Below are 15012 nucleotides of genomic sequence, written 5' to 3'. Positions count from 1 at the left end.
TACCAAACAGCTCTCAATGGAAATGGCTCTTAAATAAGAATCTTTCAAACACATATGTAAACAAGGATAACCTAAAGTTACACAGCTTAGCTATTCAAGGTTAGAAAAGGCCTGAGTTACTTTAGTAGTAGCCAAGCACTGGAATAAACCTGCATAAATATCTGCATTTCGCTCGCCATACAGAGCTGACACATGCAACTTTCCTTAAGCACTAAAAAACTAACTTGAGCTCAAAACAGCCCATTTCATTAAAGTCTTGGCACATGCACTACATCCTCCTTCAATGAGTTGTGCCAAAGGCCTTTAAGTGGAGATTCACACACATTAAAGTTCAAAAAGGTAAATACATTCCCCCCTGCTGTGACCTCAAGCTGTTCACAGTTGAGAAAGAGAGAAAGAAAGGTAGGAAGGACGCAAGGAAGGAAGCAGTAGTGGTGGTGCCCGGCCTCACAGAGGGACTCCATTTTATTTTGTCATTGTGAAAGTGGAGGCACTTTGAGGCAGCCAAGCCTCTCCTAACCCTCTTCCTCTTTTATCAGAGATGAGTGCAGATAAGCAGCGTTTCTCCGTGTCACCCGATGTGTCCTGACAAGACGGCCCGTGGCAGAGGCATCACTTCCCGAGTCATATGATCTGAATGCGCGCACGCTCCATGGCGAGAGGTGCTGACATTTCCCATCAAAGCATCGGGAGAAGAGGAGCCGACACTGACAGCGACAATGAGACGAGGGACGCGGAGCGGAGAGAGACCGCAGAGCTGGCAGGAAGCAGAGGCTGAGGTCAGGAAGTTGCCGCGCTCCCTGCAAGGCGCGAGCAACCATCTAGCTGCCGGGTATGAAGCCACTACTGCTGAATGTGGGTCACTCTCCCTGGCTTCCACTGCGCTCCCTCTCCTCAAGCCTTTATTTGGAGCCAAGGCATTTGAATACTGCATGTCATACCCAGGGCTCTGGAGTACTGCACTGTTTCCAAGAGCCTTGTACCGTGCACAGAGATGAGGCTAATGTGGATACAGTTCGTGTGTGTGTGTACCGAAACAAGGCTGTGTTTACTTCAGCGAAAATGTCAATGCGTCATCAAAATCTAAATTGGCAGCTTATCATTGACTACATTTGCATGCGTGCAGTGACCTAGCTGCTGTTCGAAGTCTCGTCCAGGTTAAGCTACTTACATGAGCCTTTGAGATTCTGCAACTAAGTCCCCGTATGAATAAACCAGTGAACACAATATTTCTGACTGTCCACCAGCTGTTGCTCTTTGGCAAAGCAAAGTGAGCTCTGCTGAAAATAATTATCATTTCATTAACCATAGTAACAGTTAGGGCTTTTGTGTTGAAATAAAAAAAGTACCTGTAATGTGAGTATGAGTGCTCACAGATCCAACAAACAGATGGCAAACAGATCCAAATAACAGATACAGGGGTAAAAGCTCATGTTGTGCCACATGCTATGATAACACACGTGCTTTACCCAGTAACTTCTTAATGATCTGTCAGATTGTAAAGCAGCAGGCACTGCAGTTTTAAGCTCATTAAAATGACCTATTGTGTCATTTGCGGCATTACAGTCACTATCAACCTGCACCGTATGTGTAGAAACTCCTCAGAAAGCCTCACGTTGGACTTTCTTGCAGTTACAGTTGTGGATTTCCGCCAGCTGACCCAGCTGGGCTTCCAGCCAATCAGAAATCTTTTGACAGCACATGGGGAGGCACCGGCTTATCACACAATATAGGGTGCATCTGGAGACAGATTTTAATTAGTGCATCCAAAGAACTGACGCTCAGCAATGAGACATTTGTTTGGAGAAATTGTTTAGTTGTGTTTGAAGCTGAAACAGATGGGACTGAGAGCAACTTATATTTTCTTTATTACAGTTCCAATGTTTCCATCTGACACCACAATATGGAACTATAGCGGGATAAACATATTTTGAGGTGCAGGGAAAACTATCTGGCTCCCCAGCTACCAAATGCTGCTATTCATTAACTTTGTGCATCTACTCCGTGATACGGAGCAGCAGGAGGTTTAACAACTGTCTGCTGCAGGTAGAGATGAGGCTGGTGAGAGCAGAGGTTGTGGCCAGAAAACTGAAAATAATCTAAAAGCTGCTGAGGAGATTCAGAAATCTGCAGTCGTGATAATTCACCAAGGCAACACCCGTCATATTAGTAGTCAATTAGTAGTCAGTTTATGTAAAAGACTGATTATTGGAGGTTTATAAAAACACAAGTGAAACAAAGCTGGTTTTTATAATAGCAACATTCCCCTTACTGTCTCCAATTTACTGTACATATGTCAATACAATACTTAAGTACCTAATCAAAAAGTGTAGTCTAAGTGGTGCCCCATGAGATGCTCGATATTTTACCAGCCATTTTGCTATTAGTCTCCCTAAGAGCTCAGTGTCATTTTGTTTTAGTGCTGCTCTACTCAGGGGCCGCCTCATTCAATTCAGTCTCCAGTGTTCAACAATCAACAATTCTTCTGCTGAAACTGTAATTCTGCACCGTGTAAAATGTTTGTTTTGTTTTTTTATTTTATTCTGCAAATCAAGCACATGATAATGATTAGAACTGAGGACTGATGGAGTCACTATTGTGGTCTCTGTGATGGTGAGTAGAAAATACTGTAATGATTAAGAAAAAAGAAAAAGATTTTTAAATGAAATTTAAGGTGCAAAGGAAGCAGTATCAGTCTGAATCAGGCGAGCAAAACCTGTCAGATAACATCAAATACAGCCATACATTTTATTAATGTATGGCCACGGTGACTAACCTGGACACATCACTACTTCCGTGCTACTGCATGAAATACACTCATGTAGGAATACACTGTGGGCATCTCTGACAACTAGGGCTGTGGGAGGATGAGGGCAGATTCCACCAGTGGCCCAGCTCCGGCCTCTCTCTTCCTGCCATGCCATTGTCGGCAATAACAAGTCAAAGATCTTCAAAGCTGGACGACTGAAAGGAGGAAAACTGGAGGGAATGATGGGAGCAAAGGGGGCGTCAGAGGAGAAAGAGAAAGCCTTCTGATTCATCTTTAAAGATGCTTCTTATTGCAACTTTAATCATCTTCCTCAATGCACATGGACGACTCGACAGTTGGCTTCAAGAACGATTGAATTCACACCCTATTGAGTCGAGTCACTCAGGAGGCTCAGCCTGGGCTTTCTTCCCTGTGCCTTTTTTTTTTTTTTAACTCTTCTGTTTTATCACTCCTCATTTCCATCCCTGCAAGAGTCTGAGAGAGGCAGACTGCCTACGAATTGCACTGTTGTATGGATTCTAACATGGTCAGCTAAATGTTTCAGGAGGCAGGGGATGTGACAAAGCCTTCCGCTTGTACTACAAAGCCTTGCTGCAACTTTGTCACCCCATGTTTTGACTGACAGATTCCCACAGCCCCTCTTTCCTCTGATTCAATGAAACTATTTTGTTATCTAGATTTTAGATGAAGGTGTACATCAGTAAAAGTGAGGAACGCCGTCTGGCAGAGGCTGTGTGTTATGTAGGACATAATATTACAGCTGACACGAGATCATACATTTTACAGAGGGGGCTGTTAAAGAGTGTAAATGTGGCTCTGACAGTGTGAAGACAAATGCTTGGGATTCCTGGGGGTTGGGACTTTGATAAGGAATGGGTTAGCACTGTAGTCTGGCTACAAGACAGCGAGAGTATCTTTAAATACACACAAAAAGCAACTCCAAAGCATGAAATCATAAATTAATTTCAGATTATAGCTACCCTCAGGACAGAGCTGATTCCAAGAAAACACACTACCACTGGGTTGAAAATAAAACTTCTGCTGCGGACAAAATGCAGGGTCTAGTCAGAAATGGGCCAGTGTGGCATTTAACAAAGGGAAGGTTTTATCACAATTTGTGCAACGTAACTGTGATCACCGGACAAGATGAGATGAAATTATAATGCAAAAGTCCAAAATGTTGCTTGTTGCTTCTTGATTGAACCTTTAACTACACTTACACTTTGTCAGCAACTGCCATTTCCCCAAAGATGTTTTTATTAGGTTTTATTTATGAAGACTAATTGTTTGAAGCATTATTTAAAATGCTGACCGAAAGGGCATGTGAAAGTTATGATTGTAGAAATATCATGAAAATCACCAGAGGAATTTACTATTAACACATATTTTGAATACTTAGGTTGAAAAGCACCAGACAGAGCCACTATGTTTGATCTGTTTGTGTCATAACATGTCAGAGTTTACAGTAGGATGAGTCATTATTAATGCATCATTTCTTCAGGGAGAGATCGTGCTGGTTTTCAGTTGTGGCTTAATGAGTTATTGAGGGTTAATTAATACTCCACAGCTCTCTCCATTAATGTCTGTGGGAGATTCTGTTAAGATTACAACAATCATATTTACAGTGCGTTTCATCATCATTCCTGAGTCAGCTGGTAATGGATTCCTCTTGTTTCTGTTCCTCCTGCTGCCTTCACGCCTACAAGCAGAGGAAAACTTAACTTTCCTCAAGCTTTGTCAAGTGCAAACAATCATTTATTCTCTAACCCTGAATACTGCGTCGACAACCGAGTGAGAGGAAAGCAGTGCAGAGACCAGAGAGCCGAGCTGAGCCTCGTGTTCCCTCAGCTCTGTTTCCACAGACAGAGGGTCAAACTCACAAATTTAACATTGGCAAATATTATTTACTGCAACAGCCATTACAGTCCCTCTGAGACCCAGTTCTAATGTCAGAGAATACAAAACTGAACTCAGATGTTCTGAGAAAACAGGGAAAAATGTGAAGCTGAAATTCAGAGATGGCAAAGATGGGTGAGCTGCGGAAAGATCTGAGGAACTTTTCCTAGAAAACATAGAATAAAACAGCAAGCAAACAGATAGCCACTGATGCTTGTCTCTTTGTAACTGTCACGTCCTGTCATGTTTGACCCTGTGTCAAAATCTCAATTTCAAAACCCATTTTTCTGCTTAAATTGTGCTTTTCCCTTAAATGCTATCTGACACAACACAACCCAGAGGCAGGCATCAATCCAGCAGACCAGACCTGACGACCATTTAAAGCAGCTATAATCAATATATGTTTAATACCAATGTATCAGATGTATCAAAAATCAAATGAAAAGCATTGCAACAATGTGAAAGGGGTCAGTCATACAGAACCTTGCACACATGGCAGGAAATCCAGCTCCACCTGGTTCAGCATCAACCAGGCTGAAACATATAAAACTAACTGAAACGCTGGAGAAGATTCTGAATGTTCTTAGATATCCACTTTGTACCCAGATGAAGTTCTCTTGTTTTAGTTTCATTCGCTTATTTCCATTTATATGCTTATAAAATGAAGATGTTTAGAATGCATTGGCAATATGAGAACAAATTACACATACTTAAATTTAATCATACCTTTTATTCCAGCTCAATGGGAGTCAATTTAATACTGTAAGTGCTCATTAAATGAATTTAATAATTAATAACTGTTAATGCAAGACGTTATTATAGAAACTAGTGTTATAAAAAAAGGTTGAATTGATTTCAGTAGCATGGTGCATGATGGAAGTATCATTAAACGTGCGTGTTAAGTATTTGGTGAAATTATCTGTAAAGGTTTTTATGTTTGTTATATAATGAGTTTCATCTATTGTTATTATTTTTAGGTGGAAAAAGGCCATGTTGTTGCAGGCATCACTGCATATGCAACATAAGTTAGAAAAACATGTTGAAAATAATTAATAATAATATTGTTGCCCACATTGTGGATTCAGTTTGTCTTCCACTGCTGTAAAAGTGCAGGAGCATGAAACACCACAGTGTCCACAGCCAGCACCTGGTCAAACACAGGTCACGGGCTTTAAAACACAAACTGCTTTGAGCAGCAGTTCACTGGAAATTACTAAAACAATCCCGTCCTGAGAGAAAAAAAAAAAAAAAAATCTGTCAATGTTACGCCACCACTTCAGAAGGTGAACCCGCACAGCGCTGCTACCCTTCAACCCCGTCTTCTCCTCTTCATCTTACCTGGCTTTAATTACTGATGGCACATCACTCGGCTCAGTGACGGAGAAATAAATGCGAGGGAAGAAATACATGATTACATGCTCATTGGGCTCTTTAGACCTAAAATGAACATAAATGGCTTTGCATCTCATGTGCTTGAAAGCCCAAGACACAGAATGTTGCGTGAACTGGGATTACATAACGCCGGCCACAATTACATGCACACTATGATCTTTTGCTATCATAAAATGCTACAAATAATTTTGATGTTATGTAAAAACCTTTATTTAATTAGGCTGCTTTGAGTGAGGCTGATTATAAGACTGTAATCAAGACATCCAGTGCAGTGATAATTGTTCCAGTAATGATGAGCTATTTGGACATGTAAATCCTATATATCTTATCAGACTGTCCGCTGGGGACCTTACGAGATACAGCATTAACACTGCGGAGCTTTGTTTACTGCCTTGAGCGTAAACCTTGGACAAATTACAGACGATTATGTGTGAGCATAATTATAAAGACAGATATAAGACTGTCGTTTATGACAGGAGGGAAATGACTTATGTTGGCTGACATCTACCAGGAAGCAGGCAAATAATCTATTCATCAATAATTCTTGTGCACATGATTGCACGGGAACAGGAAAACACGCAGAATGAGTTTCTGCTCTGCAAGTAAACAGCTAGATCAGATTTTCTTCCAAAGGGTAAATGTGTCAATACAGACAGATTAAATGTGACATACTGGAAGGAAACAGACTGGATTTGGTGGCATCACACAGAGCATGTCTTCGGTGTACATTTTAAAGGAGACTTACTTGAGGCTGAACTGCTCGACAGTGGAGTTGGGCATCAAGTAGAGGAAGATTTTGAGGGTCTCTCCAGGCTTCAGGGGCTTCTCAGGCAGCCTGAGGAACATGTTTTTGTCTAACTGCTTGTCCACCAGCAGCTGCTCCTGACTGGCCTGGTACAGGCTGATGCTCCCGATGCGCAGCAGGGGGTGCTGTGACAGAGGCTCTCCCCTGGAAACACCACCACCCCTATGACCTGAGCCCTCAATGCACTCCCCTTCCAGATTGGGCTCATGGAGTGTGTAGTAGAGCTCAGCCTGGAGGGTCTCACTGGTCAGCCCATCCAAGAGCCCGTCACCAGAGCCTTTCCTCCTGCCCAGTGGGGCCACGTTGGTGTTAAACCAGGACGGAGGCAGCTCCAGCTGGGCCAAGCACTGCGCCAGGTTGCCTTTCATGCGGCAGGAGGTTTTAATTTCACGGACATCCCGGAAGGCATGCAGGCGGACGCAGGGCAGCTTGTCCTGAGCCTTGAAGTCATCCCAGTCGCGGCCAGCAATGTAGAAAAACACCTGGACTGTGGGGTTGTTGGAGAAGACCCGGGCCTGGACAATGAAGGCCCTCACCTTCCAGTTGACCGTCAGCTGGCCGGGAATATCCAGTGGACTTGCTGGCTGGAGCAACTCCTTGGACAGGGCCTGGTCTCGGGCAAAAGGCCCAAAGCTTATGTTGATGGCAGGGAGGTCTTTTGTCTGGAAAACCACAAAACTCTCAGACCGCTGCAGTGGGTGTCCAGTGCTGGGACCGCTGCTGCTCCTAGTGCCGCCGCCAACCGTTTGTCCTGTGATCTGAGCCTCTCGCAAAAAGAAAGCCAGTTGTGCATTGGACATCTTAAAGTTGGCCGGAAGGTAGACATTGGGTGGTAAAGGACTGGCTGTCATTGCTGAGGAAGTGAGGAGGGCATCCGAGCTGGTTGGAAAGATTTTACCTGCAAGAGCTGTGAAGAGAGAGAAAGGAGAAGAGAGAAGTTAAACCTTTGAACCTTCTCCTGTGACTTTTATCACTGATTTTAACAAACAGTTACAGTTAGAAAGAAACAAAAAAAGATGCAAAGAGGAGGGGCTCAGCGAAATGAAACCATGGATGAGGTATGAGCAGGAAGTCACAGAGGTCTGCTCTACTCAGTCAGCCGTATAGGGAGGAGGGGAAAAGGTCAACACACACTTATCAAATGATAACTGGCCAATACATGACAAGCATTCAGAGGAGAGGCTGTCCAGTGCAACATGTTCATGATAACAAGGTGCACAGTCAATGATTTTTTTCTGGGAGGTAACAACACATTCAATCACAAGTTTGAACTAAAACACACAAAAACCTTTTAAAAAACTGACAAAGAGGCAAGCTCCCACAGGACGTGAAGCTAAGTCGAAGTTACAGAACAAAACAAGAAACTTGTGTTCGTATATAAATGGTGTGTACATATCCAACACTGCACTTGTTGAGAAAAACAAGTCAACATAGCTCAACACCTAAGCAGCTTCAGAGAAATCAAAGTAGGGCAAAATCATCACAGAACAAACAGAATAAATGTGACATACTTATCAAAATTACCCAGAGCTGAGCACAAAAACAGAGTTGCCTGTCCCCATGGTCCAAATCATATTTTAAAAGTCCCATATTCCAAATGGTTTTATCATTGAAATCTCATCCTTTAAATGCGAAAAAAAATCTTTTTGAATTCCCCAAAAGGAAAAGCTCTTGAGTAGGTTGTTACTCAGCAGGCGCTCCACAGAAGTTTGTCTTCTTTTTTGGGGGGGATTTTCTCTTTAGAAAATCTTTGTCAAGTGTTGCAAAAAAAAAAAAGAATAAATGAGGGTGAAAAAAAGATAACAGCAATATTCTCTGACAGTTCTTCACTTGGTCATGGTCTTGCTGCTGGCCACAAAGGTTCCACCGGGCTTCTTGAACTTGTGCTTGTCTAATTCCCGTAGCACAGGTCTTGGTTTAAGAGTGGTTCAGCCCCACGCAGCGGCTCTTTCAGTCCCAGACTGTGCATGGCTCCAGGACAGACTCTGATAGACAGGCAGAGCCTCCTCCCCGGTTGGTGGGCTGTACGGGAACTACAGACAAAGCCTCTGACGCCGCCCCATCTTGCCACACCTAGTCTCTAGTCTATAATCACCATTTTAGCTCCCGGTCAGAGCTAAGACACACAACCCTCAGAAGACTCGGCTTACGCCACACACACCAACACACACACGGAGGTGAAAGAAATAACACTCTGCAGCTCGATTCATCCTCTCCCTCCGGACGTGTTCAGGCAGGCTCTTATGTGTGTGCGCATACAAGTGTGAGTATGAAGGGCTGGGTGTGTGTGACTGTGTGTGTGTGTGTGTGTGAGGTGGGGCGGGGGATGGATGTATTGCTTGAATGCCTCCAGGCAGAGAGAGAGAGAGAGACTAAGAGTAAGAGTAAGTGAGAGGGAGAAGGGGAGAGGGAGGGATTAGGTAAAGATTATTGATGAATTAGCCTAGCTCTCCTTCCCTTCTCCTCCTCCTCCTCCTTCTTTCCCTCCTCCTCCTCCTCCCCCTCCTTCTCCCCCCTTTTCGTCTGCTTTAGCCCCATGAGAAATCCATGAGAATGAGGGGATACCAGCCGGAGGGGGAGGGGTATCTGGACTGCCTCCCTGCTTTACTCACATGTGCCTGGAATTCCCATAATAAAAGAGAGAGGGATCCATGGATATGTGTGTACTCGTGTGTGTGGGTGTGGGTGTGTGTGTGGGCCCCATAAACTGAATGGCAAACACTGGGGGGCAACAAAAGATGAAGCCACAACCCTGCAAACATCCCGCACTTACAAATGAGCAGTTGTAGCCATAGAGAAGGCTGAACGAACTATAATGACGAGAGAGGCTACTTAGAGGCTGTCTAGTCTTTATCGACCAAAAGCTCTCTACCTCACAGGAATGTGTGCACTTTGGTTGGTGTGTGTGTGTGTGTGTGTGTGTGTGTGTGTGTGTGCATTTGAGTGTGTTTGGAACGAAGAGCTGCTTTTGCCTGGATCAAAATTAAAAGTGACAAAATGTGTGCGGCAGTCCTCAAACTTCCTTAAGGGCTCCTCTGCCAGAACGCCATATGCTTCATTCTCCTGGGTCCAAATGCTGAGCCACCAGTCAGTCTCCCACCATTACTGTATATTTTACCAGTCACATGACAACATTACAGAACTGTGAGACTCTACTATCGATCTTAGCATCAAGAAGGAGCAGAATATGTGCCTCACATAGAAGAATATATACCTGATATACCTGCCTATGTTATGTTAATGTTAATATCAAACATCTTTTTCGTCCACCTTTTAAAGCTCTACATGACTTTATTGTTGTGTTTAAGAAGTAAGTAGATATTGGAACAGTTTTGCTCCATCCATCTCACTATGTCTTCAGGCTGCAGTAGCCTAGAGCTCTGAGAAACCTTGAATTCCCCGCCCTGCTGGGAGCGAAAGTGGTAACACTCTCTCCTGCCTCCCAAACTACTGTCGAGGTGGCCTTGAGCAAGGCACTTAAAGGAATATGTCTCCATGTGTTCCACAAGCACCTGCTGCCGGCCAAACAGCCCAAGATAAAATGGTTACCAGCTTGCTACTGTTTTTACTGGTAATTTAACTGTGTCTCTCTCCTGCACCTGTTCATTTCAGCACAGGGAGGCCGGAGGGCCAACTTCAGGAGACTTACAGTGATAGTTTGGGTTATTTGACGAGGGGTTGTGTGAGGTACTTATACATAGTCAATGTATTACCTGTAGTAGATTCTGATCGGTGCCTTCTCAGTTTGGAGAAGCCGCCTGGAGTACTGGCACCTGTACTGCTGTGGACTTATCAGGCTCTGACTCAAACAGCTGATTGGCAGTGTAGTACAGTGTATGCCGTAGGTGTGCTTTTACAAAGTAACACAGGAGTTTAACAGCTGAGAAAATGTACCTCTAAAGGAAAGGCTGTTTGACAGGAATATAAAGCAGAGAAAATATTCAAAATATAGTGTGCACTTCAACTGATATTAACTTTCTTCAGTGGACAGTTTAAAGTGGCTGAAGCATCTACTGCAGGTACCTCACACAACCCCACGTCAAATAACCCCAACTATCACTTTAAATCAAAACTGTGATCTCAAACTGTTGAGTGCATGCAAGCAAAAAACAACACACGGCATCTGACTCGTCAGTGAAGTGCACTATACTGTAAACTAGCTGCTGGATCAGCTGAAACAGAGCGCAGCAGGAGTGCAGAGAGAGGGGAGGGAGGGGAAGGGATTCACACTTTGGCAATGTGAACCAATGACCTTAAGAACGTGGTAAAATACAGGAAAAAAGCTACATTTAATTGTGTGGTGTTCCTGAAACTGGCTGTGACTATTTCAAAACATTTTCTAATGTTTAAATAATTCATTTTTATTTCTTAGTAATAATTAGTCAATATTATTATTATTATTATCATCATCATCATCATCATCATCATCATCATCAACAACAACAACAACAATAACAATAATAATAATTTGTTGTCTTTCAAAATCTAATAGCACCATTCTTTAGATCACCATTAAGGGAAAGTCCCATCTTCCTTCTATCCTCTGGGAGACACTGATTTCTCCTCCGTCTACTGTGATTACAGTGAAAACAAAAATATGTAAAATATATGTCTTCAACATTCTGTAACTGTTCCATGAGATGAGAACATTTGCAGAAATACAGAGCACTCCCTCTTCCAGAGGTGTAACAAGCCAGTGGCTGATGGTGGACTGTGGAAGACAGAAGACTGCTATAGTGTGTTTGCCAAAAGCACAATGGTTCGTTGCCTCTGACTGTGAACCAACAATGACGCTGATACTTTCATGTCAGGCCTGAAGGTCATCTGACTACCTCCCAGGAGCCTCCTAATCCCTTTTAAATGCAGTGAAACTGTACAATGACAACACATGCATTGAATGCCATCAAACAAAACAAATCCTTGCCCCCTTTGCTCTTAACCCTGAGGCCTTGTGGTGTCATTTGAGAAGGTGATTAGAGCCTACGATGCATCAGGGTGCTCTTGTCTCCTTTCAGACTAACAGCATCACTGGGTAGGTGGGTTTGAAGTGGAGCACGGACACAGATGGGCTTCCAGTGTGAAACCCTATCGCCTTCCACTTCCACTTGATGTCCTATTAGACCTCAGGCCAAACTGAATTGAATTCTCTTCCTGTTGTGCTCCCATTACGTGAAACATCTGCTCTGTGAGAGAGAGTGTGTGTGTGTGTGTGTGTGTGTGTGTGTGTGTGTGTGTGGTGGGGGAATGAGTTGGTGTCTACTCTGAGGGCACTTTCTATTCATTAGATTTCTTTGTCTAATGCCAATTAATGAAAGTATTGGACCACTTTGAGTCAGAAGCGGTGAAGTTCCACGTCTACTGTTATGCCAATAACAGTCTGCAAAGACAGACACTTTAGATTAGAGAAAGGCTAACGAGTCCAACCACAATACGAGTGATTTATCAAAGTGGAGCATTTAATCATCAATCCACTTATTGGAGTTTTTTTTTGTGGTGTGGTTTAGAACTAGATTAACCTTGAAACAAATTCAACACAAGGCTTTTTTTCTGAGAAGCTAATGCAGGAAAGTTTTAATTCAAAAAATATATCAACACTCACAAAAAGCAGCACATTAAAACTCTTAATTTGCAAGGAACAAAAATCAATGGGTCCAAACACAGCATTAGGCTCTACTACTGTCGGGGGAAAAGTCTTTGGAGCGAAATGTGTGGAAAAAGAGCCACATATTTCTGGGATAATGTGTGTTACACTGATCTAACTAGATACACTTTCCAATCAGATAATCTAAGTACAGCATGTTGTCTATGATAGGTGATTTAGAAGAATTTGAAAGTATCTGTTGTGCTCCTCAAAATCCCAAAAAGCATTCAGCAGACTAAAGCCAAACAGCCTCGTTAAGACACTTAACTGTACGTCTTGCTAGCCACACAAAAGCTTTCAAAGGCTGGCTGCCAAGTCAAGGGGAAATATAGAGAGGATGTTATGAGGAGGGCAGACATTTGATCTTGAGAACGAGAAGTGCATAAACGTCTCCTCAAGTAAAAGGTCAGGAAAAATTGTTGAGAGGGTTTAGAGGGAGACGGAGCATCCTTGCAGTGTTACTAATGTTCCAGCGCCAAGGGTTTCCCTATCGATCTTTATCTCACCCTTCACCCTCCTCCCTTCTTTAACTCTGCTTTGAGTACACTGCTATTACATTCTGAAATGGTGAAGTAGTACCTCAGTTCAATTCACTCAACAAAGCACATAGCAGCGCTCCACAGTCCATATTACATCAGAATACACTTAAACGCTTTTTTCTTCGTCAGCTTTTTAACTTCTTTGATCACATTCCACTTTTGCTGAAACGTGTATGCAAATAAAGATCCATAATCTAAACTGGTGTGAATTATCATTCAATTAGCTGTGAATGCAACGCAAAGTGCAGATGAAAAGATATGTTAGCCTGAGGATGAGCGATGTATTAGCACTTGAAACACTGGTGCAGTTGGCATTATTTTGTCCCCCTCTCTGAGGAACGGCTATTTCCATCTCAGACCTTTACAAATGGACTGTAGGTGAATTATCTCAAACACAGTCACTCTGTGTGTGGCTCTATATTTCATCACTTTTCATCTATATGCACAGGATAATTATATTCAAGTCTCAGTCTCACTGGGGAGGGTTTGTCCAGCCTGTGTGTCTGCATGAAATAAAATGACTTTGGTGATTTAGAGTAAATCAGTCATTCTACAGGCTACTCTCTATACATTTTAGCTTCATTATATTTCCCCCAAGGCGCTCATGTCTAAACATACTTCAATCAGATTTAACAGATCTAAGATGTGAACGAGCATGTCGGTAATCACGTCATGTGAAACACTCAATGAAGCAGAGACTACGGTGGCCCTGAGAGCTCAATGGACTGCAACTGAAAGACCACCTCCGATGAAAATCCAGTTTTTAACCACGTTAACATGCCCCTATGATATTTTTTTATGAAATACAAGAAATATCAAGTGAAATAAGCAGTAAACGCCATGGCTGTGCATTTCAACCTTGAACTGCAATGAAACCAATGACAGTCTCATAAAAATGGATTCAGTCAGCCAGGGATTCATACATAAGTAACATAACTAAGGAACCAATCCTGTCAACATTCGGGGACAAGGGGAGGGCAAAATAAACTTGAAACCTTGTCAGTACAGAGAGAGCGAGAGTTTGCATTAGCAGCCACTAACACTGTGTCAGCCACTGCCAGCTGCAAGCTAACAAACAATATAAACAATAAACTAAACTTACTGTTCTGATAAGTCTTCTAGTGCCTGATTTTGCTGTTATCACCTGTGCTACTTGCGACAGGTTTCTATATTTGGTTGTGTTGTGAGTATTTGCAGTGCATGTGTTGTCATGATGTTTTCTGAATTCGCATGCTGGTCGACAGCTGCAGCATCTGTGCTGCCTGGCTCCATGGAGGTGGCTTCATGAAATGTGTTTGGATGCAACGTTAAACAAAGACTTAAGTTTGTTTTTTGTTTGTTTGTGTTCTTGATGTTTTTTCTTGTCTATCACATGTATGATTGAGCACTTCATTGACCAGAATATGTATTCTTTTTTATATAATTCGTATAATTGACCTTGAATTGGTCTTTTCAGTTTATGTGTAACCACAGGACAAATAAACTCGGGAATGAGCTGCCAAGCCACATCACCAAAAGGCAGATTCAGTCTATTATTTGTTCATTAATTTCAGAAAGGAAGCAGATTTATTGGACATTGATCTTTAAATGGCACAAGCGACTCTGCAAGTTGGTGACCTTTCAAAAATTTTCAACAGTTGCTAAACAATTAGGAATTGAATTTACAGAAATTGTCATTTCTATCCCATTCTCTTCATCCTGATGTTACAACAGCTTTACCACCATTCTGTGGAAAGGTATTAAAACTGTGTGAAGCAGCGGCGCGGCCGCAGCGTGTTGGGTCCATAACCCAGAGGCTGATGGATCGAAATCACCCTCTGCTCTGTCGATATTTACACAAAGACACTGAACCGACAGAAACTTTCTGCAATTTGCCTTAAGGATTAATGAACGTATCTATCTCTCTGTTGGTGGTATCTGTTGCTCACCTCTTAGTCATGTTCACTGTAAAAACAAATCCCTTATGGAA

At 42.7% G+C, this 15012-nt stretch overlaps 1 protein-coding gene across 2 annotated transcripts in view; it reads right to left on the bottom strand.

Moving 5' to 3' along the window:
* tmem132e (transmembrane protein 132E) overlaps positions 1-15012 on the bottom strand; it is a 359849-nt gene that overhangs the window by 99041 nt on the left and 245796 nt on the right. Inside the window, exons 1-2 of one of the 2 annotated variants that reach the window (XM_071505843.1) lie at positions 8375-9148; positions 6804-7770 (exon numbers count right to left, since the gene is read on the bottom strand). In XM_071505843.1, the coding sequence (XP_071361944.1) occupies positions 6804-7770; positions 8375-8453 (1046 nt within the window). In that variant the 5' untranslated portion in view covers positions 8454-9148. Of the gene's footprint in view, positions 1-6803; positions 7771-8374; positions 9149-15012 lie in introns of those variants that run through there. The other variant, XM_071505844.1, reaches the window with a different exon arrangement.

The sequence above is a fragment of the Trachinotus anak genome, unplaced genomic scaffold (assembly GCF_046630095.1).
Source record: "Trachinotus anak isolate AG129_WGS33_773 ecotype Australia unplaced genomic scaffold, CSIRO_AGI_Tana_v1 ptg000020l, whole genome shotgun sequence".
NCBI classification, from domain to species: domain Eukaryota; kingdom Metazoa; phylum Chordata; class Actinopteri; order Carangiformes; family Carangidae; genus Trachinotus; species Trachinotus anak.
Note: the sequence above shows the minus strand (reverse complement) of the source record. Positions and strands in the feature narration are given on the sequence as shown.